This window comes from Peromyscus eremicus, chromosome 9 (genome assembly GCF_949786415.1).
Source record: "Peromyscus eremicus chromosome 9, PerEre_H2_v1, whole genome shotgun sequence".
In the NCBI taxonomy this organism is placed as follows: Eukaryota; Metazoa; Chordata; class Mammalia; order Rodentia; family Cricetidae; genus Peromyscus; species Peromyscus eremicus.
In genome coordinates, this window is record NC_081425.1 from 3588027 (window position 1) to 3606580 (window position 18554).

The following is an 18554-nucleotide window of genomic DNA, read 5'->3' on the forward strand; positions in this document are numbered from 1 at the left end:
AACACCCCCATCCAGTTATGACCTTACAACCATGGATGCTGTGACACCACAAGGGGGCCCCTCATGAATCACTACAAAGATATATGACAATCTTCTGGATTCATGGAGAGAAGCATGAAGATTCTAGGTCCTGTGCTCCCTGCACTGGTCAATCATGGGGGGCTGTTCTCAGCAGTGTGTCCCCCAACTCCCCTTACTATGTCCCAGAAACAGTAAGGGAATAGGCTTCTCACTATTTAGTGTGAGTCATTGCTTAATTTAAATGACTGGAGATGAGTGTCAATTTCAGTGGCAGGAGGCCCCACAGACCATGCTGCATCTCTTTACATCCACAGCCATAGCTAGGGATGGCCCGGAGGTGTTTCTTAATCAGAGATCGTGAGCTAGGGCGTGGGGCCCAGTGTAATGGAAGCCTGCAGCTCTGGACTCATCCACTTGATCCGGGCCATTTGGGATGACTTTAAGAACACAGCTTTTCTCAAAGCAGTGAGAATGATAAGCTGGTGCTCAGGGGCTGGGAGGAGGAGAGTGAAAAACAAGCTTCCTTTTTCCTATTGTTTCCACAGCTCTCTTAATCTCTTCAAATATGCAGGCTGGACTCACATTAGAGCTCTGCTTGCTGATCAGATACACACACACACACACACACACAATTAAGCACTTTCTCCTCAAACAAAACTAGCATTCTGATTTCATAGGCTTTGAAGAGGGAGACTAGAAAACCTCAAATCTGTTTTATGAATAGCAGGCTCCACCCTTCCCCTGAGAACCTGACAATAAAACAGCAAACAGCACAGATGAGACAAGCTCAGTGATTCCAAGGCTTAATGGCAAGCATTAGTCATTAATCAAGATGGTATCTGACTTTCCAAGCACCGTTTTTATTACCAAAGTACTCTGTATGAAAACGGCAGACGTCACGTGTTTCAACAGTCGGTGGGTTCGTCGGTAGTGACAAGTGTCACAAGGAGAAAAGAATCCGTGTCTCTAGTGTTTCATGTCACAGACAGACAGACACCTCCTCATGGGAGTCACAGGAAGGAGCTACTTACTTCGAATCTGTTTTGCAATGGGCTTCAGGAGGTCCAGCCACACCTAAGGAGGGAAGAAGAGCAAACAGAAAGCAACTTCAGTGCAAGGTGCAGATTCTGAGACCATTTTAAGCCACTGAAATGAAATACTTTTAGAATCTCTGATTGTGAGCATTTTTTCCTCTAGAATATTTTACACTGCTACCTCCTTTAAATTTTTTTTTATTATTTTCTGTGTATGGATATTTTGCCTGCACATATGTCTGTGCATAACATACGTGCATTACTCCTTGACGTCAGAAGAGGGTGTCGGATCCCCCAGAACTGGGGTTACACATGGTTGTGAGCCATGGTGTGCGTGCTGCATGCTGAACCCAGGTCCTCTGGAAGAGGACCACCGCTCCAGCCTCCGCTACTTCCTTTTATATCATCTGCAGGTTCTATGTCTGAACTTTACAATTAAAACCTTTTTAAGGGGCCGTGGCTCAGCCGTTAAGAGCGCTGGTTAAGAGCACTGGTTAAGAGCACTGGCTGTTCTTCTAAAGGACCTGGGTTCAAGCAACACCCACACGGTTACTCACAACCACCAGTAACTCCAGTTCCAGGGAACCTGACACCGCTTCTGGCCGCTCTGTGTGTTACATGGATGTGGTACACTTACATACATGTAGGCAAAACACTTATATACATAGAACACATATGTATAAACACCCTTCCTTTTCTTTTCTTTTTTTTTTTTTTTTTTTTTTTTTTTTTTTTTTTTTTTTGGGTTTTTCAAGACAGGGTTTCTCTGTGTAGCTTTGCGCCTTTCCTGGAACTCGCTTTGGAGACCAGGCTGGCCTCGAACTCACAGAGATCCGCCTGCCTCTGCCTCCCGAGTGCTGGGATTAAAGGCGTGCGCCACCACCGCCCGGCGCTTCTTTTGGTTTTTTGAGACAGGGTTTCTCTGTGTAGTTTTGGTGCCTGTCCCGGATCTCGCTCTGTAGACCAGGCTGGCCTTGAACTCAGAGAGATCCTCCTGGCTCTGTCTCCCGAGTGCTGGGATTAAAGGCGTGCGCCACCACCGCCCGGCTAAACACCTCTCTTAAGTGCAGATGAACAGCTGACGGGGTGGACGTGCCTGCAACAGTGGAATGCTTGCTCAGTAGACACGAGGCTCGGAGCAATGCAAAAAAACTAAAGAACTGAAAACAAAGAAACTTTCGGGGCTGCTGAGAGGGCTTAGCAACTAAGGGCTCCAGAGGGCCCAAGTGCAGTTCCCAGCACCCATGCCAGGCGGCTCACACCGTCTGTCAGTCCAGCTCCAGGGGATCTGATGTTTGGAGCCTCTGTGGGCACCTGCACTCATGTGCACATACCCACATGTAGACATACAGCTGCACAAATGAAAAATAATAATAAAAATGAACATTTAAAAAAACTAAGACATTTCTACTCTTATTTGTGCTTTTATCATATTTACCTATTTAGAAAACATTAACAAATGAGTGATTAATGAATGATCACATGGTTACTTGTAGCTGGAGAGTTTCTCTTCAGCTCCCGCCAAGCCCGTTAGTTAAGTTTTCTAGGTACACATAGATATATTTCAGATAGACAGGTAATCTTCAAACACTTCAAAGACATACAGAATATGGCATTTAAAATGTTTTAAAAATTTAGACTCTCTGGACAGTGAGACATGTCTGTTCCTGGCAGCACTGGATTTACTTCAGAGAGGAGGATGGGCATCGAAGACACTCCATATGGAGTTTATCTTCACCTTGGAAAAAATAGCCATTTGGGCAAGAAATTGTTCTTGCCTGGACTGCTTGAAAAAATGTATCAACTGGACGTGCAGGACCCATGAAAAGGTGACCACTGAACTTTGCTTGGCAAAAATGGTCCTTCAGGTTCCTGCTTTGCAGAGGAAACTGTCAGACATTCTACAGGACACAGAGAGAAGTAGCTGAGAGACTCTAGGCCTATGGGCTGAAGACAGATGCCCCAACTTTACAAAAGAAATCTGGATGACTGTACAGGCTGCCAGCTGTCTCTGTCTACTCTCGCAAGACTCCTGAAAGTTGCTTGCATCCTTCTTCCATTTCTCAGGTAGTATTATATCCTTCTGAGGTCTTTGATGTAGTTGAAGACTAGATAAATTTCCTTAGTTATGATAAAAGATAAGTTAGAAATGAAACCTTAGACTCACAAATATAGGATAGAATATCTTCTTTAATTTTGCCAAATATAAATAGACTAGATATTATAACTGTAATTCTTGCTTGATAACTTTTGTTATATGTAATTGTTATGTGAAAGTTAAAACCTTCCTTTTTGAAAAAAAGAAAAGTGCTGTGGATATCTCTCTGCATAAATAAAATGCTGATTGGCCAGTAGCCAGGCAGGAAGTATAGGCAGGACAAGCAGAGAAGAGAATTCTGGGAACAGGAAGGCTGAGTGAGGAGATGCTGACAGCCGCTGCCATGAGTACCAACAAGTAAGATGCCAGTAAGCCACCAGCCACGTGGCAAAGTATAGATTAATAGAAATGGGTTAATTTAAGATATAAGAACAGTTAGCAAGAAGCCTTCCACAGCCATACAGTTTGTAAACAATATAAGTCTCTGTGTTTACTTGGTCGGGTCTGAGCAGCTGTGGGACTGGCAGGTGAGAGAGATTTGTCCTGACTGTGGGCCAGGCAGGACTGGAGAAAACTTCAGCTACAGTTACTAGCTGAGTGAAATATGCATGCTTCTTTGAGAAACGAAATCCATACACAGAATAGGAACTCCTTGAGGGACAAGAGAGGGGATAAGTATTTACAGACTACCATACATCACATCACATGGTACCTAAAGTTATCTACCTCTCAAAGCAAGTCAATGGATTCCTGTTACCCAGGAGAGAAACCTGAGCCATACATGGTACATAATTTGTCCCAGGTGCCCCAACCAGAACTCAAAGAGGCAGACTGAACTGGGTTCACCCACCCCCACATTCCAGCTCTTTCTCATCTGCACACTCCTTGCATGGAGTTCAAATCAGAGAAAAAAACAGCTGGCCTCATTAATAAAACATAAGTTAAGCACACAATCCCATTTGATGTATTCTTTCTGAAAAACTCTCCTTGAACTGCCGGTCAGTTGAAAGGGATTCTTTCTATATATAGGACAGAAACAAGGTTAAAACTCCCATGGTCAAAGGAAAGGTTAGAAAAACAGAGAAGTCGCCTGTAGAAAATGATGTCAAGACTGACGGGTATTTGCAAAGAGAAAATTTCAAAGGCAAAGAAGAAAATGCTGACACTGGAGAATGATTTGTGCTGGAAATGCAAACCAAAACAACGCCATCTCAAACAACAAGATACACTGCATGTACTGTGTGTGCATGTGTGCGTGTGTGTTTCACTGAGGATGGCCAGGGCACAGGGAGGCATCACCTTACTCTTATTTCCAGGTAGATGTATAGGTACAGCTCTACTGGAGCTGTTCCAGAAGGTGTTCTGAAGGTGTCCCTTTGAATCTCCCGCCATGGAGTCATCCATGTCTGTAAATCACGCATTTATGCACACAAAAATGTGTATCTAAAGAGTGCTAATTTTAACATTTTTATGACTGAATTTTTTTAACAATAGCCTAAATAAAACAAGTAAATGGAATGTACATCTACATGAAGTATTACCAGGTAGGCAGTAAGAATTATGGTCTTGGTAGTTTACGTTTGTTTGAAACAGTCGCCCTCTGTAGGTCTGGCCCCCATTCGCTATGTATCCTCGGGTGCACGTGAACAGAACAAGGCTGTTATCACAGAAGTGTGGTCAAGTGCGGTCGGTATAAAGGAGGAAGCTTGGTTCCTATTGTATCAGGAAGGCAGGCTCCTTATCTAAAAACCAATGGAATTTATTGGTAAGCTGGATAAGACAGCTAAAGGAAGAGACAAGACACCAAGATTTCTGCTATAGGCCTCTGGCTAGTTGCTGATGTCATTCCTAGACAGGAAGTCCTAGGAAAGGGCCAGGGATGCAAGGACCTAGGAATGCTCCAAGATCATCCAAGAAGCGGTGGGAAATGGGAGGATGTGTATGTCTGGAGCTCAGGAGGCTGACAACTAATTTCTCATTTGGAATTTGCTCTGTTGACCCCACACATGTGGCACCCTGAGAGTAGGCACGGATGAACACCTCTGGTACCTGTCTCAAGCCGTCTGAGCTGCTGTAACAAAATGCCACAGGCTGGATGGCTTATCAACAACAGAAACTGACACCTCATAATTCTAGAGGCTGGGATGTCCCAGAGGAGGCCCGAGTCCTGGTTCACCGTATCTTTTAGCTGTACGCTCACGTATAAGAGGGGGTGAAATGGCCCAGCATCCTTGGTCCTCCCTTAGGCGCCATCTCTTTCTGAGATAGGATGTCACTATGCAACTCTGTCTCGCCTGGAACTCGATATGCAGACCAGACTGGTCTTGAACTCAGAGGTCTGCCCAGTCTCTGCCTCCTGAGTGCTAGGATTAAAGGCATGTGCCACCACACCAGACTCCTGTGACCTCTTTTAAATGGACCCTACTCCATCCACAAGGGCTCCGCCCATGTGACCAAACCACCTCTCAGAAGCCCTGCCTCCTTACACTATGGACTTGCGGCACATGAACTCTGTGAACCAGGGAACGGCAGTGTTTCCAGAAGGACAGGTATGACAGCTGTCAAACCAGAGGCGTCTGCCAGCACACCTGGGAGTCTCTCAGTTCAGCGGTGGCCTGGAAGTCCAGTGGGCAGGGAAGGAATGTGAGCTTTCCTGAGTCTCCGCTGGGAGGATACAGAATGAAAACTAGGATGACAATAGAAAAGACTCAGGTAAGACTTGCTAAGACGAGGGTCGAACACACGGGCAAGAGGAGCTGGGAGACCTCGGTGGATATGAAGAGAGGAAGCCCAGGACACTGGTGTGGACCAGAAAGAACAGTTTGTATGCTGTAAGAGAGGAAGACATGTCCAAGGCAGACCCAGGGAAGTGACATTCCTAAGTCTGTGTGTCACTGTTTCCCTATGAAGTCAGAGGATCCAAGGCTCAGGGCTGAATGCTCCCAACAGTCATATAGTGTGAGAGAGAGCGAGTTAACCTGTGACCCTTCTGGGGATCCCCACATGAACCCTGTGGCCCTCAGTCTCTGTAGCTACACTGAGGACCCGTCACCAAGAGCTCTCTTGCTGCTGATACTCACAGAACATGCCCAAACTTCTGCAAAGGGCAGATCTACCATGTGCCAGCAAGGGAGCCGCCAATTTTATGAATTGTTTCTAAACATCCCTCTCTGTTTTTGGCATTTCTCTAGAAAACATCAAATGCACATGGTGGTTTGAGCCAAACCGAGCACGTGGTTTTATAGCATACAGGTCTGTGAACATGAGCTCCAAAGATTAATCAGGCTTGGGCTGAGGAGCCCTGAAGTGACATCAAGGCATCAATCATAGGCCAGCTGAGCCAGCCAGGGGAGAGGCCAGCCTAGCACACAACAGCTGAGGGAGACAGCCTCACCTATTGTCTTAGTTAGGGTTTCTATTGCTGTGAAGAGACACCATGACCACGGCAACTTTTATAAAGGAAAACATTTAACTGGGGCTGGCTTGCAGTTCAGAGGTTTTAGTCCATTATCCTCTTGGCAGGAAGCTTGACAGCATGCAGGCAGACATGGTGCTGGAGAAGGAGCTGAGAGTTCTACATCTGGATCCACAGGCAGCAGGGAGAGATTGTAAGACACTGGGTCTAGCTTGAACATCTGAAACCTTAAATCCTGCCCTCAGTGATATACTTCTTCAAAACAAAGCCACACCTACAATGCCAAAGCTCCTAATGGTGCCACCTCCTACGAGCCTATGGGGCCATTCTCTTTCAATCTACCTATGAGGCAGGACCTGAGCTTTGGTGGATGGATGAGCCTGGAGCACCCAAAAGGAAAGGAAAGCAGGGAAAGTGATGTCCTGGATGCGCTCTACTAAAGTAAAGAGAGCTGGGCTCAGTTACCAGCCAGGTCCCAGGAGCCCACGCAGAGCTGAGCCAACCTGCTCAGCTTCACACTAACTGCCCTGTCCGTGGGTCTCCAGAGGCTGACACCCGGAACTTCCTGACCTGCCTCCCATTTGACTGGCCCTCTCTGAAATCAGTATGCTCGCTCTGGGGCATGTCTGCAAGCCCATAGAGCTGACTGGGAAAGAATGTGGTTCCAACCAGCGTGGACTTCTGGCTACCACACTCCTAGCCTGTGGGACTCAAGGAGGAACTTACGGAGTTGAACATCTTTGCTTATTGAGATCTGAAGCCCTGTTGCTCTAGTTTATCTGGGCTGTGGTGACCAAACTCCCCGGTCAGGGGTTAGGGTTTTAACAACAGAATCTATTTCCTCACAGCTTGGTTTGTTTTTGCCAGAGAAGTCTCCAGCTCACAGGTGGCTGCCACCCATTGTGACCTTCTGTGTCCACCCTCAGAAGGACACAGAAGTCAGACTGGATTAGGGTCTACACTAATGACCTCAATTTAACCCAGTCACCTATTTCAAGATCATGTCCCCAAATGACACTCCCATGCCGAGAATCTGGATGTTGGGCACCAGAACATCAGCAAACAAATTCAGCTAAGGGGTCTACAGTTCAGCTCAACATGGCTTCCCAGCCCATCTTCCTTGGCTTGCCCATTTCAGTCAGTTCTCAATTTCTCTCCAAATCTGTTTTGTCTCTAAGGTTCTTTTCTCACTTTGGAAAGTGTGTACTGAATGAATATTCTGTGGTAAGCAGGGCTTTCACACTCAGTGTCAAAGGGGGGGTGGAGGACAGGGGAGGTGGGGTGGGGTGAGGGAGGGGGAGGTGAGGTAAGGTGGGGGAGGGAGGGGGAGAGGAGGGAGGGTGAGGCAGGGTGAGGGGAGGCGGGGTGAGGGGAGGCAGGGTGAGGGGAGGTGAAGTGAGGGGAGGCACATCACCATCCCTGGCACTGTCTTTGCAGGCCATGGGAATAGTGTGAGCTCTCGGGAGGGGTCACGGAAGAGACAACCATTGTGCCCACTGTGCCACCAGGCCCTGGACATCTCATTTAATGTTCCTAACAGTATAGTTACTTTGTACAAGCTTTGGCCAAGTGTGTGTGTGCGCGCGCGTGCGTGCATGCATGCATGCACATGTGTGTGGTTATGTTCAAATGTCTGTCTTTTCTGGAGCATAAAAGGCTTCCTTCTAATGACTCAATGTAAGTTTATCTCTCTGTTTGTCATCCTGTATTGTGTGTATGTATGTGTGAACACACACACACACACACACACACACACACACACACACACACACACAGAGGAGTGAGTGTGCATCTGTGCATATGGAGACCAGAGACAACATCAGTTGTCTTCCTCTAGCATTCTCCACTCCTCCACCCCCTTTTTGAGACAGGGTCTTTCACGGAAGGAATCTAGAGCTCACCAATTTGCCTAGACCGACGGCCCGCCATCCCACCCCCACCTCAGGCTGGAGTCACCGACATACTCAGCTGCTCCTGGTTTCCACACGGGTGCCAGAGCCCCAAACTCAGGTCCTCGTGCTTGTGTGACAGGCACTTTACCGTGAGCGTCTCCATCCCTGTCTTCTTACTTAGCACTTTTCATGCTTACAAGCAAGTAACTTCTTCTAAAACGCACAGATAACACACCCACAAACGCCTCCTCTAGTCTGAAATGCTTGTTTAAAAATAGAAACTGCATGCTACTCTGAACTTCCTTCATCACCTACGGCATACACAGGAAACATACAATCTGTGTGATGGAAACTCATCTAAAGTCTAGAGTTCACCGTCACACAGTAGGGCGCTAATCTTGGAAATTCTCAGAGCAGAGCACTACAAAGTGGACAGTTACCAAAAACAGGAGCTGGGAGAGCTGCAGAGCTGCCCTTGAGTGACAGGAGAGCGGTCAAGAGCAGAAAAGCCTATGGGACGTATCAGAGGTAACAGTATCTGGCGCATAGGAAGCCAGGAATAGCGTAGACTCCCACCAGCCAGTCTAGAAAATCCCATGACTTGGTGGGCCTCCAGACAGTCGTGAGGAGACAGGCTTTAGTAGCTGAGAATAAATACTTTAGAGCAGACTTAGCATCCCACCTAACCAGCTTTAGAGTTTAAGTCTAAAAGGTACAAACAGTTTCCAAGTGTCTGCACCCAGAACAAGCTCAACAGAATACACAGGAGGACAAAGGCGGCCAGCATCCCACAGTGCAAGTTCACAGGATCTAGCGTTCAACTAGCAACCGAAGCCACCAGATACAGAACACAGAAAAAGAAGGCCTGAAGTAAAAACTCAAATAAAAACTAACCCAGAACTAAGATACAGAGGCACTGGAGAAAAATACGACCCCAATTTCTAGACCTATCCACTTAAAACACTGAGATGTAGAAGATGTAAAAAGCCCAAGCTAAACTCTTAGAGAAGAGGTTATGAGAGGTTAAAAACAAAACAACAACAAAACCTTGGATGGACAAACAGCTGCTCACACCGAAATCCTTGCAGCACAGGAAAGCATCCCACAGCTGCCCTACTTATTAACCCGGAAGGCAGGAGGCTGGTTCATCAGCACCAGCCTCACAAGAAGTGCATCGTGCCAGCGTCATGGTAGACCACTGGATTTCTCAGCTTTACTATCATCTCACAGGAATGCTTTCATATGTGTGGTCCATCACTGCCGGAAATGCCGCTAAGCAGCATGTGTTTACATCCTTTTCGTGTGCATATAAACTACTTACCAAAATGGGTCATGTTCTGGGCTGTGAGCCAATTATTTTAAAAAGTGTTATATCATACAAACTACACTCCTCAACCATTATGGAATTAACTAAAAACCCAACAAAACAAAATAGAAGTCTCCATATGTTCACAATGAACTAACTTCTAGAAAGAAAAATAAAAAAATTTGAAAGTATTTTAAAATGAATGAAAAAGGTCTGATAAACAAGTCCAAAGTCATGGCATGATATGTAAAAACCTATGGATTAAAAAAAAATCCTCTGAATGGGTAGGATGGCTCATATCTGTAACTCTCAGCACCGAGAAGGCTGAGGTTGCCATGGATTTGAGGCCAGGCTGGGTTACCCAGTGAGCACCTGGTCTACCGGGGCTATAAAGACTGATCCTGTTTCAAAAACAAAAACCAAATTTATCTGTTAGTACAAAAGTCATCTGCCTTCCACAGCTGGTTGTTTAGTGAAGTGGGCCTCCAAGCAGAGTGTCAAATTCATCCTAAGGGCTTGGACTTCTTGATTTTAAATTCTTTATACAAAGCCCCTCCCCCCATCTGAAAGGAGACAGGGTCTCACCGCATAGCCCTAGCTGGTCTGTAACTCTAAGGAGTTCAAAAGTGCACTCCATCAGGCCTCCTCGCTAAAGTCTCTTTCATTTTGGGGACGGGAAGTGGACCCAGGACACTGTGCAAGCGAGATAAGAGCTCTACAATGAACTATACCCTAAGTCCTTGAGACGGGTCCAGATGTGTTGACTGGGTGGCTCTTGAACTCCTAGACTCAGGGATCATCAGCCTCCTAAGTGCGGGAACAAGAGGCGAGTGCCACTGCACCCAACCCTGAGACTTGCTTAGATATGCACCCTTGGACTCTGCTCCCTGAGTGATCCAAGGCAGCCTGAGCATATGCACCTGCAGCCAGTTTCTGGGGATGCTGATGCGGCCTGCAGCTCTGAGGATCACATTTGAGAATCAAGGCCTTGGTACACATTTCCAGATCTCTTGTTCAGTGTCATGTTTGGTGCTATCAAAGGGCAGACACTTTCAAAACCCAAATGAGATCACAGTGTTTCATAACAGGCTTCCCACCCACCAATGATTTCTAACTTTTCATTCTGTAACCCTTCCTGACATAAGACACATCCAACAATATTTAAATTCCTCTCACCAAGTGAAGCGCATTCATGCTCATGGTCTGTCAAAACTAGCATCCAACCCAGGACTGACTCGTACCTGGTTCAATCCGAAGAACCCCTTTCAATCTAGATGAGTATGCATACCCAGCACCCAACACTGAACTACAGGTTAGAGTGTGTTTCTAGTAACTTACAAGGAACTTCAGATGAAAAAGACAAGACAGCTGTACGCTGAAGCACAAAGTCCATTACGGTACAAGCTCAACCTACACAGCTGTGTGCTGAGCACATTACAGAGATCTTGCTATTCCAGATCTACGCAAAGGGAAGTTCTGTAATAAGGGCAAGGCATGCCCGAGTCTTGGGGGCAAGGTTACCTGGCTGCCTAAAATCTTAACCCTGAGATTTCTATTTTTTAAATTAACTAATGTGGCGGCGTGCTGGGGACTCTAGGCCTTGTGCATGCTAGTCTCTACTATTAAGATACAACCAGCCAGGTGGCGGTGATGCACACCTTTAATCCCAGCATTTGGGAGGCAGAGCCAGGCGGATCTCTGTGAATTCGAGGCCAGCCTGGTCTACAGAGCAAGATCTAGGACAGGCACCAAAACTATTGAGAAACCCTGTCTCAAAAAACCAAACAAAAAAAACCAAAAAAAAAAAAAAAAAAAACCCAAAAAACCCGAAACAACCAAATCATCATCATCTTCTTCTTCTCCTCCTCCTTCTTTTATTTATTTTTTTAAAGATTTATTATATATACAGTGTTCTGTCTACATATATTCCTACATGCCAGAAGAGGGCATCAGATCCCATTATAGATGGTTGTGAGCCACCATGTGGTTGCTGGGAACTGAACTCAGGACCTCTGGAAGAGCTGCCAGTGCTCTTAACCTCTGAGCCATCTCTCCAGCTCCCAAATCTACTTCTTAAGATGGGGTCAGCCATAGGCTTCAGCTAGAGCACTCGTAAAACTGTAGCTGTTCAGTTTTACCTGTTTGTAAGTTGCTTGTTTGATTTTCATTACCTTTGAAAAATTCCCCTTAAAAGGTGTCATTTGGATGTTATGGCTATTTCTATTTAATGTGTCAGGGAGCTTCAGCATGGGATAGGCCCACATCTTAGCAAGTTTTGAAGTATGTAACAATGGCTTGCAGAACATCTCACCACTGGGACCTGCCCTGTCAGTCTGGGACTACCTGTTGGCAGGGGCAGTGCCCCATGCTGCCGTGGTGACAACCTCTTCTGGCTCACTGAAAGTTCTAGGTGCCCTTCGCCCTGAGATATTTTTAATCCATAACACCTGGCATGTTCCTCTCAGGGCCCCATCTTGCCTCAGATCCAGCCCCCAGGGAAGAAGCAAGGTAAGGGACTGTGACTATTCATAAACAAAGGACACCCAGCAAGGGACCTGTCATGCCAAATGACCGCAGTTTCTGACATAAAAACCACCAAAAGCACACTTGCCATGGCAACACTCTTCTCCCAGTGAGAAGGAACACAGGAAACGGATGGGCAATATCAGGCTTTTTCCCATGAGTACCCATGCCGACTTAAAAGTCAGATTGGTTCATCAGGCCCAGAAACTGTCACTTTAAAGACCGGTGAGCTAGCCTTAGGGGCTTCTGAGTTATAATCCAAGGATAGAATCTGAGAGCCAAGTGCCTACTAAGTGGCAGGTGCCTTACTGGGCTCATTTCCACTGACAGAGGAAAAGGTGTTACCCACCCAGCTGTCTGGGTTGGATGGAGTGGCTCCCTGACGTAAGGTCTGGGGGCAGGCAGCAAAGGGAACAGGCAGGACACAGTGCTTGGGCTAAGAAGGCCCGGGGGAGAGGGGGGAACGGTTACCGGCTTCATTGTGAAAGGCTGGGTAAGAACTTCTCTGAACTTGTCTGCTGTGATTTATGGATGGGAGACTTCCCACCTGGGAGGAATGAAACTAAGCAGAGACTGGCAACTGGGGTGTGCATGGGTCAAATCTGGACCATGGCTTGTTTTGGTATGGTTCCAGAGCAAATGGGCTAACAGTTTTAAGTAGGGGGGAAAAATCTCAGTGAAGAATTGTATTTCATGATATGTAAAATCCATAGGAAACTGAAACTTTCACGGCCACAAACAAGGTGGGCTTCCCCCATGTATGTGTGTGTGCAGGTGCACATGCACGTGACGGTCAGAGGAACACCTTAGGTATCATTCCTCAGGGCCACAGTCTACCTTATTTTGACACCAAGTCTCTCACTGACCTAGAACTCACCCATCAGGCTAGGCAGGCTGGCCAGTAAGCCCTGGGGATCTGCCCATCTTGCCTCTACAAGTGATGTTCAGCTGGATCACAGTGTACCCTTTTGATTACAGCATCCGTGGCTGTTCCTGTGCAGCCATGACAGAGGTGGGTACATCAAGACCTCCTCCCTCCATCAGACCAGACAGGTTCTGCTGAGGCCTCCTGGTCACCATGCTTCCACTTCAGGTTTCTGTGTCCACTGTTATCAAAAATTACCTTTGATCAGCCTCAGACCCATGTTCCAATCAGCTAGCACATAAGTACAAGGTCTTTAGGCTTAGATCAATAGCATTCCAGGCAAAGACCCAAGCTATTTTTTTTTAAGGCTGATTAAAAAAAAGACTTCTCTGCTCTATAGAGAGATCCTTCAGGGACAGAAACTTCAGGGCCAGAGGGCAATGGGAGGTAAACTCACTAGGGGCACAGCAATCACCTCTGCTAACAGAAGCTACAGGACGAGCCCAGTTAAGAGTAGAGCCCAATTAATAATCACCACTTCTTATTTACAACCCCAAGAAACACATCGTAGACTACAGAAAGCCTTCATTTTCCTTTCTAGGAAAGACAGTGCCCTGGTTGGAGGTATAGTTCTGTAGTAGAGTGTTTACCTAGCATGTGCTTGCCCTAGGTTTGATGTGAGGGAGAGGGCGAGTGAGGGAAGACAATGCTGGACTTGAGCATTTAAAACAAAGAGAAGTGAGGCAAAAGCTGAGCAGCAGTTCAAGTTGCCTGATTTTGACACCTTCTCACCCAGGGTCAAAAGCCACAGCCTTAGCCTGGCAGGTACTCTGGGGAACAACATGTATCCTACACAAAAAACTAAGCAAAGCTAACTGAGGCAGCCCCAGGACTGGACAGCTGTGAGCGGCCTTCCAAAGGGAGCCTGGCCAAGGCAGCATCACAGCTGGGTATCACAGTGATGGCAGGGCCCATGCTCCTTGCAATACCACTCAGAGCAGCCAGAGGAAGAAGCAACCCACATATCCATCAAAGGAGAAATGGAATCCATCGTGAAAAAAGGAGACAAATCCCGCTATATGGATGACCTTTGGAGTCAAATAAGCCCCAGTTACAGACAGGTAAATAAATAGTGCAGGACTCCAGATACAGACATCTAGAGGAGTCAGTTCTTAGAAACAGAAAGTTGAATGGTAAGTGATCAGGTTTTTCTGCACCCCATAAGCCTCTCTGCTGACACAGCAATCCAAATCAGACCGAATTAGAAAAAGCCTGGGTTTACTGGGTAAAGCGTTCCCAAGTGATTCTCTGGCCCCCTAGAGAGGAGTGGGAACTAGAGACAGAAAACCATGTGTCTGTTTTTTGGGATGCAGCACCCACCCTGTGAGAGTGGTCTTGAGCCTCTCTGGGGGAGGAGCTGTGTTTAGTGGGCTTTGAAGGGGCGGGTTTGGGGAAAGAGATGGGGGAGGGGAGCTGAGGTGGATCTTCCATCAGAACAGTAAGTGGGGGGGTGTGCTGGGGCATGGCGAGTTGTGCAGCTGGTTGAGAGAGGTGTGCAAAATGACTGACTCTCTTCTGCAAACACACTGGTGATGTGCAAAATCAGGACCATGAGTCACAGTTAAAAATGGCTACGACTATAGATCTCAAGTTACCCACTTGGGACACACACACACAAGACAATGGAATAGACTTCTGTAACCTATGCTTCCAGAATACTCCCTAGGGCCTGTGCTTCCTGCGGATAGCCACGAGCACATCCGATCCTTTAGGACACTCTTCTCTCCGTTTCACACACTAGGGAAGTGGGGCTTGGAACTACCCAGTGTGCCCCGGTCTTCCTGTTGCCACGAGGCCTGGCAAAGAGGTGAGAATGAGGTTCAGATGCCCTGGGTTACACCGCCTGGCACAAAGGCAGGAAGGTTCCACATGCGAGAAGATGTAGGTAACCACACTCCTCAGGCCAGACAATCAAGACTGTGTTCAGCACCCCTGTGATGATTCCACCAGCTGCAGGCCATATTCAGGTCACAAGGCTGTCACCACATTGTGAGTTCACTGGACGTTAGAGTGTATTTTCATTAAGGTTGTAGCCAATGCACACATGTGGCACATGCTGTAATTATAAAACCCAGTGAATTTTCAAAGGACTGCACCCCAAACTCAGCAGCCAGGAAAAGAGATGGAGGCACAGCCAGGACCCCACTTGGACAGCGTTGTCCACTTACACAGTCCCCTTTAGTGCTGCAGATCAATTCTGTAAAAATAGCTTGTTTTTGCCATTCTGTGAAAGCAGCTCCTAGGCTGAGACTGACGGGGTAAGACACAGAGACAGGATAGGATGATGACAGAGAGCCAGTCCTCCCTCTATGCTTCCTGCCGGAGTGCCTGTGCGGACCTTCCCTCAGCCTGAGCTCTAACACAGAACAAGGAACTAATGAATGCTGAGGGTAGATCTGAGATGGAGCCAGGCATGGCTTACTACTCCTCAGGGCAGGCACATGTGAACTCGGCTTCTGACTTCCTCGTAAAGTCTTATTAGAACAGGGCCACGCCTAGCCCTTTACATGTTGTTTAGAACGGGTCCCGTCTGCTACTGTGCTAGAACACTGTGGCACACGGTAAGTGCACATACACTGTTATGCGCTGTAGTATCTGAATTGGGGGGTGGGGCAGGAATTGAACCCACAGCCTGCATGCTTACTGCCACTGAGTTATACCCTCAAGTCTCACGGTTCTATTTCCATGACATATGAAGTAGGCACCTGTCTCTGAAAGTCAGCACTGATATTTTTCCTTCTGCTTTTCCAGTTGTACACATTTTTAAGGACTATCACGGGTCATGACAATCAAGCCATATCAGCCCCTGAAAGGAGTCCTTGAGCCTAGCATAGAGAAGTCCCTGTGGTTACACAGAAAGACACTGAACTGGGAGTCAGAATGGTGGCTGGAGCCCTTGTTCTGCTATTAGCTAACTGACCGCCCAGGCACAGAGTCGCTGCAGAATCTCAGATCCCTCAACTGCAAAGTGCCAGCATCGACTTCGGCTGCAGAAAGGCAACTCTGGAGGACAGGGCTGGAACACGCCCGGGAACAGGAGAGCCATCGGGAGCATGCGGCGACTCAGGCTGAGCAGGCTTGTTAGAAACAACAGGCTGGTGTGTCTTCGGGTGTTTGGAAAGCTATTACTTTAACATAAAACGGGCTTATGAAACAATGCTCCCGCCAACGGCGGTGCTCCAGCCAGCCTGCGGAAACCAGTTGTTTCTGGACTCTCACCGGAAGCTGTATACTCCTCTAATGAAGGGGAACTCTGCCTCTTGCCATCTGACACTTCAACTCATGTTTCTTCTCTATTCAGGACTCAGCGGAGTCAGGTAAGTGGGGACTTAGGAGTTGGCAGCCCTGTGGCCACTTGCCACATCAAAGGAAAGACTGGGCCAGGGAAGCTTGCAGTTAAGGTACAGACTAGAAAATGACAGCGTGGGCGGGGAATAAAGTTTGCATAGCCTAGTGTAGGAAAGACCCTAGACACCACTGCAAACAAACCATTAGGAAAGGTGGGGATAATGCAGACGTCTGGCAGTGGAAATAAGCAGAGAAACATCACCTGTCCCCTTTAGGTTCCCAGTTCACGTGCCACTGGCTGTGAGCACAGCACAGGACAGCAGCCAGCGCCTCCCCTGCCCACGTCTTTCCCTGGGACACACGCTTCTTGGATTTTGTATTTGCCAGCTCTGGCTTCCCTCTAGCTATCACCTGCTCTGCCTCTGTCGTCTGTTCCTTCAGCCTCAGTCCCTTTTCTTCACTCTGATCCTGTTTCAGAGTTTCAGTTGGTACTTAATAATAGCAGTTGTCTGCACTAATTTCTATTCAGGTCTCTTTCCTATGCTCTAGGGAATTCACCTTCTAGTCCTGCTTATCCGACATGTGTAGCACGAATCTTAAAAGGTCTTATTAATAAAATCAAGCACGAATCTTAAAAGGTCTTATTAATAAAATCAAACCCAGTGCCAGTTATTGGGGTGAACGCTGGAAGATCAGAGAAGCAGAACAAGCCACAGCCACCTCACCTTGCCAGTTCCTCAGCTGATCTTGTTTCCTCAGACTGGAAGCCTCTGAGTCTTCATCCAGAATGAATCTCAGCTGAACTGCTGCTAAAAGCCTAAAAGCTTAACCAGCTCTAGTTCCTTGTCCTTATGCCTTAAATACCTTTCTGCTTCCTGCCATCACTTCCTGGGACTAAAGGTTCTTGTTACCACGCCTGGCTGTTTCCAGTGCGGCTTTGAACTCACAGAGATTCAGACGGATCTCTGCTTTTGGAATGCTAGGATTAAAGGCGTATGTGCCACCATTTTCTGGCCTCTAGATCTAGTGGCTGTTCTGTTCTCTGACCCCAGATAAGTTTATTAGGGTGCACAATATTTTGGGGAACACAATACCACCACAGACATGTCCATCAGCCTGCCCACTGACGTGTCCCAGCTCAGGTCAGAATGAGACTTGTCATCTCCCCCAACTTGGTCCTTTTCTAGGCTTTCCCTCTTCCACCAATAGGCACTGTAACCTACTTAAGACCACAAAGCCCACAGACTGGGCCACTCTGAGCTCCCTCACTGCTCCATACAATCCCACCTACCCTTCAATCCTAGTGCCTAACTGCCACGCTCCGGGTTCCAGGCCACACTAATGCAGCAGGTCCTGATGGTTGTCCTGAGCCCAAACTGTCCTACTCCAGCCAGATGCAGTGGCCTTCCTAATCCAGGAATCAAATCATGTCTCATGCTGCCTCAAATGCACCAGCAGCTGCTCAAGCCAGCAGCTTGGCATGGTCCTGGGAATCCAAAAGGATGGCTCCCGAGCACTGCAGGCAGGTTGGACCCACAGGAGTTGGTGTCAAACACACAAGTAGGACTTGACAACTGGGTATGACAAAAATGACATTATAAGAACAACTTATTCATAGTTACTGATATGAGATATATTAAACGATAATGCTTTGGATATAAACATAAATAAAATACATCTTAAAATTAACTCCTCCCAATTTATTATGATCTCCTCTGTAAACTACAGAACAGCTAGAATAACATGTGGGAGCAGGAACAGGGAGCTTAGTGGTAAAGAGCACTGGCTGGTCTTCCAGAGGATCTGGGTTTGATTCTCAGCATCCACATGGCTGCTCATAATTGTCTGTAACTCAAGTACCAGGGGATCCAATGCCCTCTTCTGGGCTCCACAAGCATTGCATTCACATTGTATACAGATATGCATGCAGAAAAAACAAAAACAAACAAAAAAAACCCCCATATACCAGTGGCTCTGAACCTGTGGGTTATGACCCCTTTGGGAGTGGAAGGCAGGGTGGAGGGAGGCTGTTTCCAGCCTTAGGCACTGCTG

The 18554-nt window shown here is 47.2% G+C and overlaps 1 protein-coding gene across 1 annotated transcript in view; it reads right to left on the reverse strand.

Annotated features, from left to right (window-relative positions):
* Farp1 (FERM, ARH/RhoGEF and pleckstrin domain protein 1) overlaps window positions 1–18554 on the reverse strand; it is a 200605-nt gene that overhangs the window by 75400 nt on the left and 106651 nt on the right. The window contains exon 3 of the mRNA XM_059273188.1: window positions 1053–1095. Coding sequence (XP_059129171.1) covers window positions 1053–1095 — 43 coding nt within the window. The remainder of the gene's footprint in view (window positions 1–1052; window positions 1096–18554) is intronic.